The sequence below is a fragment of the Branchiostoma belcheri genome, unplaced genomic scaffold (genome assembly GCF_001625305.1).
Source record: "Branchiostoma belcheri isolate BF01 breed outbred unplaced genomic scaffold, Haploidv18h27 scaffold284, whole genome shotgun sequence".
Taxonomy (NCBI): Eukaryota; Metazoa; Chordata; class Leptocardii; order Amphioxiformes; family Branchiostomatidae; genus Branchiostoma; species Branchiostoma belcheri.
Genome location: NW_017803892.1, coordinates 66,253 through 81,878, shown reverse-complemented (window position 1 = coordinate 81,878; position 15,626 = coordinate 66,253). Strand labels below are relative to the sequence as shown.

Genomic DNA, 15,626 nt, shown 5'->3' with positions numbered 1-15,626 from the left:
TTATTTTTTTACTTAATGGAGTTTCTAATAAACAATAAACATAAACAAGTTTATCCTATCCATGCTTATATCATATCGTTCTTGGCTTTAGAAACAGGATCTATCTCAATATACAATATTATACACATCAACTTGATGTAGAAACTGTAGTAGATGCATAAGGTGTATATATCCTTGCGATATACCTGATAGCTATCCTGAAGACACTTGGACTAGTTCTATGCACAGTCTCTAATCTATTCTTACACGGCTCCGTGGCATCTTACCTTAAACTACTGGAAAAGAAAACACCAAATTATGCAAATTAAGATTCTGTAATAAAAGGGGACCAAACATCTACAGAAAAATCCGACAGCCTGGAAAGTCCCATTAGAAGACAAAACACTTGGATAAAATACAGACAGAAATGTCTACGTAAGATTCTAAAAAAATTAAAATTGAAATTAATACAATCGTCTATGCTATATCTGATTTGAATAGCACGTTTGTCAATGTTTAACACGAAAATACTTTGAAACTAACATATTCACTACATAATCAACCATGACTAGCATAGACTTCAATGGTACTAGCTTACAACGAGAACATGTAACCAGCCGTTAATATGTACAGCACAATATTGAAACTCTGGATAAAGATTCCTTCTCTATTGTTAATGAATGCATTTTCAAAACAGTAATGCATCCTGTAGATAGAACTGACTTCTGTAAAAATAAGCCATTAGAAATAATGCACAGTTTCTTCTGTTGTTGAAGGCATTTCTTCTTAAGCATCTTCGGTGTTGTCCTCAATTGTAGCCGGGGTTTCACTTTTCTGCACATTCGCTGGCTCTGGCAGCTCGGAGTCGGTGGAACTGTCGTTGGTATTCATAATTACTGCACCCGGTGGGATGGAGGATTCCACTTGTAGTTGGTCGTGGTCTTCACTTTCCGAGAGGGTGTCTTGCTGCGTGGCCTTGCACTTGTTAACTGCTGTATTCTGCCTTCTCTATTGGCGTGGAACTGGATTCTGCATTGGAGGACGCGAGTGAGTCGACTTCATCACGATCTTCGCTGTTGTAGACGTCTGCAGTGACGCGGAGTTGCATCCCCATCCGGCCCGACTTTGGGACGTCGTACGAGGTTTCAAGAGCTTCTGCTGCCTCATTCTTACCCCCCACTGGGGAGCTGGAACCGGGTTTGACGTAGTCCTCGGCCATCAATTCTACCACAGCGTCCAGCTCATCGTAAAGCTCCTCAAACTCCGGGCGATCATCTTCCTCCCATTGCCAGCACCGCAGCATCATGTCGTACCTATTGGTTATTTATAATATGTGTAAGTCATCGGTGATTGGTAATGTTACAATTTGTAACTGGAGTAGACGAAAGACACAAGGTTGATTTCACCACAATTTTGCTTGCAAAAGAGTAATTATCTATCATCACTGAGTATACTACTAAAATTTATTTAACCTGTAGTTTCTGAACACGAGCTTTATGTTTCACCAAAGTTAGTTTTTGGTTGCTTTTTTTATAACTCATTATTGTCACCGTTATTTTTGTTGATTTTACTCTTATTTGTGAGGAGGGCCTCTTAGAAACCACCATGCTGCTCTTCAATGATTCTCAAAAAACAAATGTGAATGAAATAAAAATGAAATAATAGTCTCTTTCACGAACAGCTCTTGTTTGAGGCCAGGCGGGCGTGGTTCGCGGTACCCTGTGCGGAGTTCCTCCAGGAGCGTGCGTTCCCGACCAGGATAGGGCACGTTCCCGAGCGTAGCGATCTCGTACAGCACCACACCGAAGGACCAACTGGGCGTGAGAATTAGATTTGATCATGAATTATGCAAAAAAAGACGTATCATATCATGATTTGCCTGTAATTACAGAGAAAATTAAAACACGCAAAATGAAGCTAGCTGCACACTGTGTCAGACATCCTCACATTGGAGCATCCAAGCTTTCCTTTGGGAGCCTACAAAAGGCCAAAGTAGCCGGGAGAGACTAACTACATCGACAACATCAGATTGTAGACACCAGCTTGCTCATGCTTTCAAGTTTGTTTTTTCCAGACTATAGTTAGTATACGAACCTAAATCTAGGACAAACCAAAGCAATAACTACTCACACGTCACTCTTGCTTGTGTACCGGCCCTCTCGCATTAGCCTTTCCGGCGCCATCCACCTCAGGGGGATCTTCTGCTCCGCGTCCTGCCGCTGGTAGCCTCGCTCGTAGATGTCTGTTGTCAGGCCGAAGTCTGCGATCTTCACCACCAGGTCCTCTCCTACCAGCACGTTCCGGGCGGCCAGATCACCGTGCACGTAACCAGCCTGGGAAATGTAAGTCTGATTCAAGAGAGAAAGGCAGAAAACATACAATTCAAAAAGTGCAAACGTCATGTGTGAAATTATTGTACATGTATGAACGTGGTCAACAAACAAATAAAAATGGAAGTTTCATCTATGATACTTTCATATTTAAAGTTAAAACTTGATCCAATTGCAACACAAAGAAATTATCTCAACTAGAGCTTTCGACCAGTCACGCTGGTCTTCCTCAGTAAACATCTAAACGCCATCGCACAACAATTGTACAAGGTTAAAAAAAATTGGCATCTACTGCTAACAAACAATGAGACTAATCTTGCCTATAAAGTGTGTGGTATGGGATGAGAATGTGCTTTTGCAGTTCATGATAGAATTCAGAGCATTTAGGCGTATGATATAAGATCATTCTGTTTACAAGGCTGTGTCTTATAAATACAGTATATATGCGTGTGTTCTCAGTGATAATATTGTGTGTGGACTGTCTGCTTACCATTCCGTTTGCTATCTGCCGTGCTACCTGGTAGATCTTCATGTCGTCGAAGTCATACATGCTGTCTTGGAGCCTCTCATTCAACTGTAGATTTACATGGAAAGAGTCAGCATGAACATAAGTTGGCTTCATCATAATGTATTACAATGGCTGACAAACCACAAACTCCAAAGGGACATTTCATTTTCAGACACTAACTTTTGGTAACTGCGAAATCGCAAATAATTGCATAGCAAGCAAAACAATGAAATACATTAAGTAAAATGGGACAACAGTTTCTAGATCTATCGAGCCATACACACAAGTTGAAATGTTGAAATGGGTGGCTGATAACAACAAATTTGACAGATAACTTTACAAGTAGTTTTATAAACTTCCAGTTGCACATCATTATGATTATTCATTAAACAAAATAGAGACAACAGCTTTCTGATAGTTTAACCATTACTGACAGAATAAGAACAAATTCAAAGATATCTACATTAAAGTTACATAGCTATAAACGGATGGTATATACATTTACCTTCCTGCACTTGAGTAGGAAGTTCTTAAGGTCTCCATACGGCATGTACTCCGTCACCAGGTAGGGGGGGTGGGACAGTGTGCAACAGCCCACAAGACCGAGCAGGTTGATGTGGCCCCTCAGGGTGATGGTGGTGTCGACCTCTTGTATAAAATTCTGTATATCCTCTTCTCTCGCGTTCTCTGCAAATTTAACAAAAATCTTTCATTGTTGATACAGTTACTGAAGCTTCACCGGTGCAATAGCTCAGGGGGTAGAGTGCTTGTTTTGCATTTGGGCCGGATCATACCGAAGGCTAAATTCCTCTGCTCAAGTGCTGTGTGTCATGCTTTCAGCCATTATTCAATTCAATTCTTTATTAAGATATCAAACATAACAAACATGACATTCAATGTTGCCTGAATGGCGTTAATATTTACAAGATAAAATGTCAAAAATTATATATTTACAGGAACTAAAAAAACAGTACAGTAGGTGTACAACCCAGATATTTACAAGGTCCATTATCTTGTGCCATACTCTATCTGTACAGTCTGGTTATAGAGTCTGATTGACTGGTGGAGGAAAGAGTTCTGTAGTCTTTTGTTCTCGCGGGGGATAGAGATAGTGTTTTTGTTCCTGAGTGAACGGCCGGTAGCTGTAGATCTGGAGAGAGAGACAAGGTCATATAGGGGATGATCTTCTCGTAGCATCTGTGTGAAGAGTTTGACGGCAGCATCCTCGCGCCTTGACTTGAAGACGTGTGGCAAAATAATCAATGAAGCTCCTGGCGTTAGTGAGATAGAGTATCGTAATAACCAGCTGACGTTGACTTACCACGGACAGTTTTGGTCACCACTGTTTGTTCCGTGAGAAGACCATCAACAGCTCTCTTTAAAGTCGCGAGGAAGGCGATACCGAAGGCCCCTCTGCCGATCTGTTTATTCAGTCGCAGATCAGTCGGGTTTACCTCGTACTCCAGGAACTGTGGCCGAGCCCGCACAGGCGGGGGTGGTGGTTTGTCCAAATCTGTTAATTTTACATCTGGGAACAAAAGCAGTGAAACAACATTATGAGTGTCTTCAACAGGGCTCACAGTGTAATTCAACAGTTTACATCATCAATATACCCACTTTTCTGTTTTATTGAATACAATACAAAACATATGCATTTGTATCAATGAAATACGTACAGAATAGGTGAAGTCAGTTAAGCTTTTAGCAACGCAACTTCTAATTAATTGATTTATACGTGCTTCCTGTTTGTAATACATACATGTAGCATGACTATTTACTCAATAGTTTTTGCGCATTGGTACCGAAAAAAAGAATGGCAAAACTGCAAGTATGTCATGATATCATATACCTGGAATATCTGGATGAAAGTCAAACTCTTCTAATTCATTGTCGTCGCTTTGTCTCTTTCTGCCGCGCCGGTATCCCAGAATTCCCGCTACTACTCCCAGTACAAGTAGTGCCACAGATGGCACCACGGCAATCATCACCACGTGTAAGGTGGACAGTCCGGCTGTTTCAGTTGAATAAGATACTGGGATTACATAAATGTGTATATTGATGTGTTCAAAGTTAAAACATTTTGTTCCAACAGAAAGAAATGTTCTCACCTAGAGCTTTCGACGAGTCACTCTAGCCTGCTGTGGCCCCAGTGAGATTTGCCAAGTGGCTTCTCTGAATACAAACTCAGTCAGAGAGTCAGTGATTGAGAGCCTAGCTTAAAATGGGGATTAGGGAGAGGTCCCGCCACTAATTACCTTCAAGCCTTAGTTGTGTCGGAGGGTTAAAAGGGGTTTGTGTACGTGACATGTGATTTGTACATTAGTGCTTTAGGTGACAGGAAACAGAACGCGTTATTTCTATGTTAGGAAGGCTCCAAGATACCATTTAAATACGTTGTAACAGTCTGTGAAGAAATATTGGAACTTCATTTGGGAAAAATCTTAAAACTAGACGATAGTTTCATGGAAAATAAACTTAAAGTAGACCACCCACGGGCGCATGTTGGTTGAGTGCCGCTCCAGGTCTGGTCCGACTGGCAAGTTCGTTTTTCATCGCCGCTGATCTCGTATCCAGCGTCACAGTGATACGTAACGACGTCCCCATAAGAACTACCGCCGTAGAAGTTGCCATTAGAAGGTGCCATCAGTGGCTGACAGAGTTTTCCTGTAACACAGTTAAAACGGCGTTAGGGCAATTAACTTTTTTTATTGGACAATGATGATAGCAAGTAGATTTGAAATATGTTTGTCTCCAGCATTGCGATATCTAAAGAAGGAGCAAGACATAGTTGAAACGTATCGTACTGTATATTCCAAACTAATTATCAATCCATTTACAATATCACAATATTAAAAGCTGTCACGTACTGGAGCAAATGGGCTGCACGCCGGACCAGCTCTGGTTGGTCTGGCAAGTTCTGTTTTCAGAACCGATCAGTTCGTAGGCTTCATTACAGGAGAAGGTGACTGTGTCTCCGTAAAGATGACCTTCTGTCCTGTTGCCGTTGGTTGGATGCGGTAGCTCTGGGCAGGGTTTTCCTAAGAGAGGGCGTAGGATGCTAGGTAGTTTTAGTTATAAAAGGCTACTTGCAGTCACTATGCTGCAGAGGCCACAAAGACATCAACTAAGCACACCAAACCAAACAGAAATGACTGAACTACTTTAATTCGGAAAATATGAAAACTCAACGAAACATAATCATGTGAAACAAAAGAAACAACCCACGGGCACATGTAGGCTGAGTGCCGCTCCAGGTCTGGTCCGACTGGCAAGTTCGTTCTTCATCGCCGCTGATCTCGTATCCAGCGTCACAGTGATACGTAACGACGTCCCCATAAGAACTACCGCCGCTGATGTTGCCGTTAGAAGGTACCATCATTTGTTGGCAGAGTTTTCCTGTAACACAGGCGTCAGGGCAATGAACATATTTTATTGTACAATGATGATAGCAACAAATTGCTACTAGAATGTGTAAATTGATTTTCATGACAGGGTACTTGCAGATATTTTTGTCACCATCATTGCATCATTACAAATCAGGAGTAGGACATAGTTACAACGTATTGTACTGTATATTGCAAACTGATTATCAATTTGTCAGTGAAGGTTAGACATACAGGTAATAAGATACGCCAAAAAGCAGTTACTCAAGCAACTGGATATGATTTTGGAAACGGTCAGACGTTTCAGGTATACCATTCGTCAGTGGCTCTAGGAGACCAGAGGAGAAATTTTGTTCCCTTTTCAAGACATCATCCTTGTCTTGACGTCTGACCGTTTCCAAAATCATATCCATTTGCTTGAGTAACTGCTTTTTGATTATCAATTCCAATACACAATTACAATACAATGATGTTAAAAGCTGCCACCTACTGGAGCAAATAGGCTGTGCACCGGACCAGCTCTTGTTGGTCTGGCAAGTTCTGTTTTCAGAACCGATCAGTTCGTAGCCTTCATTACAGGAAAAGGTGACTGTGTCTCCATGAAAATGACCTTCTGTTCTGTTTCCGTTGGGTGGAAGCGGTAACTCTGGGCAGGCTAATAGTAAAGATAACACAAGATATATAGTATCTCTAGGTAGGAAATGGTAGAATTACTATGAGAGAAAACCAGTTCTTCCTTGCAGTTCAAGAAAAGGCTGCTAAGAGGACCGAGCTTGAACGATTTTTTTCCAGAAGACAACGAAATTCGTGACCCTAGCATGTCCAGATCAAGAGATATCAGAACCGAAAAGCCATGTACTCATAACCAACCTACCAAATATCAAGACAATCCATGTAAGCCTTCTGGAGTTATTGTTGACACATGGTAGCCATCCCTATACACAACATTCTCACCAAAAACACAAACATTACAAGAGGACATCACTCACGCTTCATCACCATCCCATGCAAGACAGAAGCATTCAGAGCCAGTTATTTCCCTCGAACCGTCATCGAGTGGAACACACCACCAGGTACACTCATATCTTGCACATCCCTTGATGTGTTTAAGGCGGGATTGGCCAGTTACCTTGGCCTCTCCGCCAATACCCAGCTGTAGGGTCATTTTCTGTTTTCTGGTGTGGCTTTTGTATCTAGTTGCACATTTCGGTTTCTTCTTTTGCAATTTATTATTTATAGATCATTTTTCATTTGTTTGTATATTTTTGTTGCGCACCACCACCTGCCACACCAGCTGCACATCCTCTCCCAGGACGTGATGCGCCGTGAGGCACTTTGTCCCGAATCATGTAGATGTAGACAGGCGGACGAACACTCACGCACACACGCACACAGACACGCACACACACACACACACACACACACACACACACACACGTACACACACACACACACACACACACACACACACACACACACACACACACACACACACACACACACGCACACACACACGCACACAATCGCTACCGAAAAGATAGCCTTAATGGGGAATGTATGATACATGATACTTACCAACACAGCTGGCAGTAACCGACCAGACGACTTGCCACTGATTCGCCGCCAACAGGTACCACGGTGACCTGATCTGGTCAGGTGCCATGGCGCAGTTCCGGACATAAGCGAAGCCGCTGCGTTCTCCGATCGTGGGACCTATCACCCATTGCTTTAAGTCTTCGACAAAGTGAAGAAAGTTTCGGTTGTTTGTGTCACTAACATAGACAGGTCTGCCACCACTGGTCCGGTATGTTCTGGTGTAGGTCGTCATGAGGGAGGGTTGGTAGTCGGCATCTCCGTGCAGACGGACCCTTGCACAGTTTGTAGCGCCCCCTACCGATTGTGAAAGTACCACGCCAGCTGGGACGTCATCTGGAATAAAAGTGCAGACTTTATATAGCCACGATTGTAAGATTTAAAGTAATGTAGCAAAAAGGTTCTGGGCAACCAGGATTGAAAATAAAAAGAAATTTGGATTGGTTGCACAGGGACAATTTTGATTGCAGAAGGACAATTTTTGGAATAGTCTTACCATTTCATCGTTTTATGGTTATATATGCTATGAAAAAAGGTAAAATTTCACATATTAACACGTAAATGTAGGGGATAATAAGTTGTCGGATCCATTTGCACGTGGTCATCAAAATATGGTAGATTCTACTAACCAGAGCAGGCGATCTTCACATCCGGGTTCTCTATCCACTCCTGGCGGGTATACAGATGGAACGTCCCGTCGATCTGGTCAGCGTAGAGGGCGGAGTCCCGGACACTCACAACACTGCGGTCAAACTGCGGTCCCACGTGCCACTCCATGGTAGGCTTGTTGTAATACAGGTAGATGCAAGTGACGCTGCTGTAGTACACGGGCCGGTCACCGTGGGTGTCTTCCGTCATGGTGTAGGACGTCATCATACCGGCCTTCAGAGTGTCGGAGCCGCCATATAGGACAACCGTAGGGCATCCTGACACAGACAGATAGTAGCAAAATAAGTGAGGTGACAGGTTAATGAGTTACCATAAAATTGGCCTGATCTGCACACATTACATACGTATACAGTTTTTCAACATGTGTCCAAGGTATCCCCATAACGAATTTCAGCTTATTCGGATTTAATACTAACTACGGGGCCCAGATCCCAAAATGTAATTTTTTGCCTGAAAATGGCCAGAAAACCCAAAATAAAACAATGATTTTAAAGGCCTGTTTCTATAAAATGAAAACACTGTCTGGGGGTATTCTACCTTCATGACAAATTTTAGCTCATAACACTGTGCACAACACAGAAACGAATATATTACAAATGCAAAAGCACCGCACTATCTTTGTTTGAAGGGTGAAATACTGCAAATTCAGTTTTGTTCGGACGCGTTAGTATTTGTAAAGAGATTTTTGCGGTGTTTTAAGTTCGCTCTTGAAATTAAGCAAGGTGGTACATTTATAGTGGCATCAGAGCGTTTATTCCTGGTTACACTGTGCCTCTTATTGTTGGCATTGCAAGGTCACGGACAAAATAGTACACAACTGTATATAGCGGCCACTGGCCAGTATGCCTCTATAGATGCACGTCTTCTCCTATTGTCTTGTCTAATTACCTTCGCTATGAATGATATGTTTTCAATGGCGTTCGTGTGTGTGTAATTGTGTATTTGTGTGCGTATGTGTATGTGTGTGTGTGTGTTTGTAAGCAGCCAATAAGATGTGTTGCCAACTGGTCCATGATGGCCTCTAGCAGCTATGATATGACCAAGAGGAAATCACTTGCATGGACTGCTTTTTGGAAGCTGGAGATGGTCTGGAGAAGTCCATCAATCTCCACATCCACTAAACTCAAGCTTTTCAACGGGTGAGAGGTATGTTTTATGTTGTAACATTTTACTTCCTAATGTTGTGTTACGTTTCATTCATATACTAGTAAGATCAGATCTAGTAAATGTTGCGGTTGTAAGCCATGTGTTTCTGGTTCACTACTTGTCTGTATTCTCCAGCTCCGTCTTTTCAAAACGCATTCTCTACATTTCTGTCGCCAAATAATCTAGTATTTTTTTAGATTTATAAACTCGTTCATGGAGTTCTTGTTTATTGTGGTTCTAAATGGGTCACAAAGAATCATGATCGACGAGTTGGCCATGTATCACAGATTACGATAATATCAACAGTAATTTCCCCATAATGTCAACGTTATTGTGATCTTGGCAAATGGGCTTCAGAGTAGTAGAAGAATTCTTTTCGTCTTTGTTGAATACAATTTTGAGAGGCAAATCATTGTGCTGAGAATGTTTGTCAGTCCTTCGGATGTTTTCATATTTTTACCTAAGATTTTTGTTAGTTTTGTCTGTCAAGGTTGACGGATTGGTTTTAAAAAATCGTCACACTCCGCAAAGTTCCGGTGGTGCTGGCTAGAACCGAAAGGACGCCCGAACCGAAAGGCTAGAACCGAAGGGACGATCCACGAAACGTGAAAAGCCTTATAAGCTTCCTTTTAAGCACCTAAGCTATAGTGGTGTCTGCTCTTTTGTTGTGAGGATGAGCATGTACCATGACCGAATCGCAAAACTCTAAACAAATATTAAAATGAAGAGAAGAAAATCCTTTAAATACGCAAGTTTGGTTTCTTATCTAGAGATAATTGCCACAACAGTTGATGCACAAAAAGGACCGAAGATGCACCTAAAACTAGATTCACCTCTGTCTACACTGACATGTGTCATTTTCGCTCAGTGGAACGTATGATCCTCACGTATGGGTAAATACCTTCATATAGCGGACATTCCGTACTTCTGTACTGTACAATAACAGACTTATTCGGTCCACGAAACGTGAAAAGCCTTATATAAGCTTCTTTTTCAGCACTTGATCCATATAGTGACGTTAGCTCTTTTGTTGTGAGGATGTACCATGACCGAATCGCGAAACGCTAAACAATATGAAAATGAAAAAAAATCCTTTAAATACGCAAGATTTGCTTCTTCTATTAAGCACGTCATCCATGGTGAAAGCACTTTATCAATGGTGACGTCAGTTCTTTTGTTGTGAGGATGAGCATGGCCGAATCGGGAAATACAAAACTACATTAAGTAAGAACAGGAAAAAATATTTTCGATACGCAAGATTTGCTTCTTACATGTATCTAGAGATTATTACAACAGGTGATGCACAAAAAGGACCGTCTAGTAAATTGACCAAAGACCGTATCTAGTAATGGACGCATCTAAAACTTCTTTCACCTCTGTCTACCCTGATATCTGTTCTTTTTTTCTCACTGGCACGTATAAACCTCACATAAAGCGGTATGTACATTCTGTACTTCAGCTAAAATAACAGACTTATTCGATCCAGAATAAACGTGTAAAGCCTTGTAAGCTTTTTTTAAACTAATTGATCCATAATGACGTCTTCTCTTTTGTTTTGAGGATGAACATGACCGAATTGGAAAATGCCAAACAACTTCACAATAAAGAGAAGAAAAAAAACTTTAAAAAGGCAAGAATTGCTTCTTATCTAGAGATTATTGCCAAAAAAGGTGATGCAAAAAATGGACCCTACCCCACACGTGTCTTGAATTTTTTGAATGCTATCTCTCGGCTCGTTTCCCTTCGAGAGTTTGCTTTGCCGGGCTGATTTTGTGCCGCCTTATGTGTTGTTGCTTCCCTTTATTTGTACCCCCAAATTGAGCACAGTCCCTTCGCTGGTTCGAATGGTTCAAACAAACGATCACGAAACAGTAAAGTGCCCGTAGCCAGAAGAACCCCCCCACAAGGCTCAAAGGTCTACTTTTTGATCCACTTTTTATGTAAATGTCCACTTTTTGGTCCACTTTTTATGTAAAGGTCCACTTTTTGGTCCACATTTTATGTAAATGTCCAAGATTTTTCTTGAAAAGATGGACTGGAATCTTAGAAAAACTGCTACCTTTGTCATTGAATAAAAATTTATCTCTGATTTTTTCTTGGAAATCCTTTCAAAAATGCACTAAATGCCATTTTAGAAGGTTGATTTTTCAAATTTTTTCCGGGGGAGCATGCCCCCGGACCCCCCTAGGAACCTCGCGTCTTCGGCACTCGCCTCGCGCCTACGGCGCTCGAGGTCCCCTCAAGAAGTGGGAAGAACCCCCCATTTAAAATCCTGGCTACGGCCATCATGTAACTACATGTCATTCTACCACCAGACAAACATCTTACCTGTCTGTCCACGACTCTCCCAAATCCACAGAAAGCCCAGAACAACGCAGAAAGGACTTCTTACTCCCGCCATTTCCTTCACTTACGTGATCTTATGTGCAAGGTACTGCCAAGTGCGGGCTTTGTCTTTATTTGGTTCAAGTCATTTCCTGTTCCTATTCTTCCACGAAACGCAGAGCACATGGCGGAAATCCTGACTGTGGCAATAATGGTTAGGAATAATGGAAAAATGTCCTTTTTGTAAAAACGCCAGTGGGCAGAACCAAATATTCAACCCATGTGAAGAATGGAACGTCAGAAACGTTAGAACTGTCACGAACATGAAGTCAACCATCGTCTCCGTGAAATACCAGTATTTATGTCATACCTGGGCCGTGATGACGTTCGATGTCGGCCAGTGTGATAAGGCCACACCGACTTAATTTTATGGACGACATCCTCTGAGGACCCCTAAACTAGTGCGCGCGGGCGAATAAAAAAATTCCGACCAAAAATATAAATGCTACTAAACCACAGGAGTACAAAGCTGGTATTGTGAATTTTCGGCAGTACATAGCGACGTACGGCACGTGCTGGACATTTGCGGAATTTATGAATCGGCACTGTACGAAGGTACAGCTTCGGCAGCCAGAGTTACCACCGGCTCCGTATTGTCGCTAACTACCATGGATTACCCAGGCCTAGAGCCAGACCAGAGCCTCGGAGGACGTGAGCTTGGAGGATGTGATCTTTTTTTTTAGAACAGGCGAAAGTCAATGCGCGCGTGGATGTCATCCATAAAATTAAGTCGGTGTGGCCTAACTAGCCGTATCACACGGGGTTCTAACGGTTATCACCCAGGCTTTCAGAAGTTCAATAGACATGTGCATGTCTAGCATGTGGTACCTGAAGCAACGCTTAGGCCGCAGCATGTAAATTTTATGGATGACATCCACCGCAGGCTCAAAATATAATGCGAGAGGGCGAAAAAAGGCGGGTCATAAAAAACAAGATATTTTCAAATTTTGACATCATAAACCCTGTTTAACAAACTAACCACAAACAAACATCTGGTCGTATATTATGACCAGACTCAATTTGAGCAGGGAGGTTGAATATTTCTTTTCAACCTCCTTGATTTGAGAGACTGAAGGCCACGCCAATTTAATTTGTTTGTTCTCGAATTCGCCTCTTGGTTTTTTTTTTCTGATTTGCAAAAAAAAATAATAATTTGATTTTGGATCAACTAAAGAATGCTCATATTTTACCCCCAACTGTTCAGGAAAGTCATGGCAGGTGTCGTGGGCCGATGCGGGTGCGGTGTTAGCTACGGCGATGTGACCATCACCGACCTGGACTACGCCGATGACGTGGCAATCCTTGCTGAGACCATGGACATACTCCAGCTCGCCCTGCAGGCCATGGACGTGGAGACCCAACCGCTGGGCCTGATGGTCAGCTGGAACAAAACCAAAGTCCAGTGCCTCAGTGACTACCTCACTCCCCGGCCGGGTTAGTGATTAACTCCCACCCTGTCGAGGCTGTGGACAGGTTCTGCTACCTTGGAGGCACCATAACCACCGACTGTAAGAGCGACTCTGACATTCAGCTCCGCATTGGACGAGGCGCCTCTGCGATGGCCAGCCTCAACATCGTCTGGGCCAGCAGTGACATCTCCCACCGCACCAAACTCAGGCTGTACAACAGTCTCGTGCTGTCCATCCTCTTGTACGGGGCCGAGACCTGGACTTTAACCGCTGCCCAGGAGCGCCGCTTGGACGCCTTCGACTCCAAGTGCCAGCGGAGAATCCTGGGGATTAGATGGTACGACTACGTCTCCACCGACGCCCTGAGAGAGCAGACCAACCAGCTCCCCCTGTCCAGTAAGATCCGCACAGCCCGTCTCCGTCTCTTCGGCCACATTGCCAGGGCGGAACCACCTCTTGAACTAGGCTCTCTCGTAAGAGAACCGTCTCCTTCGACCTGGTCCCGCCCTAGAGGGAGACCGAGGCGTACATGGACGGACCTGCTGTCTGCCGACCTACAGGCTGCAGGACTGAACATTACCTCCGCCTGGGTGGCAGCCAGAGACCGGAAGACCTGGAGGGCCGTATGCAGAGGCGCTACGCCCTCAGGAGGGGCATGCGGAGCTGAGTGAGTGAGTTCAGGAAAGTCCTTTTCTTCCCGGGTGTTGCGTATACAGTATTTCCATCTATCAATGCAGTGGTTTGATTAAAAGTTCAAAATTCATTGTTTAAATATTGACCCAGCCTTTTCTGTTGACTTCATGGCTCCTATCGTAGCATTTTGGGCTATAATTGGATGCCTTGATCTGTTTTTATTTTTATTTTTTTCGCCCTGTCGCTTAATATTTTTTCTGAAAAAATCCGAGAACCAACGAATCAAATTGGTGTGGCCTAAAAGCTTGTTAAGGAACTTGTTAACGTCGGAATGAAAACTCGCACGAACCATAGCGGTTCCTTTTCATTCTAAAATCATTGAGTTAACACAACACAAAGGGGACATCTATGAACGTTTATTCACATATTTCGGCTTTTCAGAAACGTGAATTTAGTGACAAAAGCAGTGGAATGGAAGACTAAAACTAGTAAGAGCAAGGAGGTTAAACTGACCACAAATGTGGCTATGGTATTCTCACTAACCTGTTTACCTTTTTGTCTTTTACATCTAATATTTTTACCCGTCCCCTGAAAAAAAAATTGTAGACGTAGTGAGGAAAGCAGTGGCACGAAAGACAATAAAGAGAAAGGAGCACACGGACCACAAATGTGGCTATGGTATCCTCACTAACCTGTTTATCTTTTTGCCTTTTACGGCTAATTTTTGACCCGCCCCCTGAAAAAAACCCTGTAGATTTAGTGACAAAAGCAGTAGCACGAGATACTAAAAAAAAGGGGGCACACTCACCACAAATGTGTCTATATATGGTACTCTCGGTGTAGGGAAGGGTGAGGGTTCAGCTATGATCAGGTGATGTCGCCATATTCAAAGCTGGCGCGTGTCTGGTCCGCTCAAAATCATCGGAGTAACCCGCAAGTGTAACCCGACAGAATAGGGTCACACTGAATACAAGCCATTGTCAGTCTGGTGGTGATACGATTAAAGGAGTACCGATTGTTGAAGTTCTTTTCTTTTATTTATTAAAGCATAAATAATTAAATATAAGGCAGCGATGGCGAACTCAAGTTATTTTGTTAACAAAACTTATAGAAGCGCCGCCAACGAACATAAAAATAATTAACAAAGCAAAGCCAAGCATATGGCACTGTACAAGCAGCTAGTCTTCTGGCATGATTTAAGTTGCAATTGCCAAATGAAGAATTATAATAATAGAATATTTCGTAGCCTGAATTATGAAGTTCAATACGGGAGAAGTATCCGTGAAACATACATTTTCCTACTATAAGGTGTCCTCATGCAAGTTTTACTTTGTTCAACTGTATTGTATAATTGGATCAATAGAGATTGCAAAATTCTGTCTAAAAAAAGTCAGAAAAAAAAAACAAGATGAAAATAGCTAGGCTGGGTTATCATGGAGATTAATCTGTGTTCAAACTTGGTAGCTACATGTTTAAAGTTAAAGCACAAAAAGTTCTCTCCCTAGAGCTTTCGACCAGTCACCCTGGTCTTCCTTAGTAGACTGACCCAGTAAGTGAAGTGTGACGTTGACAATATTATGTTGTCATATAT

General features: G+C 42.6%; 1 protein-coding gene across 1 annotated transcript; it reads right to left on the bottom strand.

Moving 5' to 3' along the window:
• Window positions 1-764: 764 nt before the first annotated feature.
• Window positions 765-3,376, bottom strand: LOC109472821 (tyrosine-protein kinase SRK3-like). The gene is made up of 5 exons (XM_019772681.1): window positions 3,323-3,376; window positions 2,800-2,883; window positions 2,110-2,327; window positions 1,659-1,793; window positions 765-1,292 (listed from the first exon to the last, which is right to left on the bottom strand). The coding sequence occupies exons 1-5, from the start codon at window positions 3,365-3,367 to the stop codon at window positions 965-967; spliced, it is 810 nt and encodes a 269-aa protein (XP_019628240.1). The 5' UTR covers window positions 3,368-3,376; the 3' UTR covers window positions 765-964.
• Window positions 3,377-15,626: the final 12,250 nt, after the last annotated feature.

Bases quoted from the DNA above. Each gene is read 5' to 3' on its own strand.
- LOC109472821 (XM_019772681.1), bottom strand. From the start codon at position 3,367: ATGCCGTATGGAGACCTTAAGAACTTCCTACTCAAGTGCAGGAAG. The intron at 2,884-3,322 runs GTAAATGTATAT...GTAAATCTACAG, and splicing joins TCCTACTCAAGTGCAGGAAG to TTGAATGAGAGGCTCCAAGA. The intron at 1,293-1,658 runs GTTCGTGAAAGA...AATAACCAATAG, and splicing joins CCTGGCCTCAAACAAGAGCT to GTACGACATGATGCTGCGGT.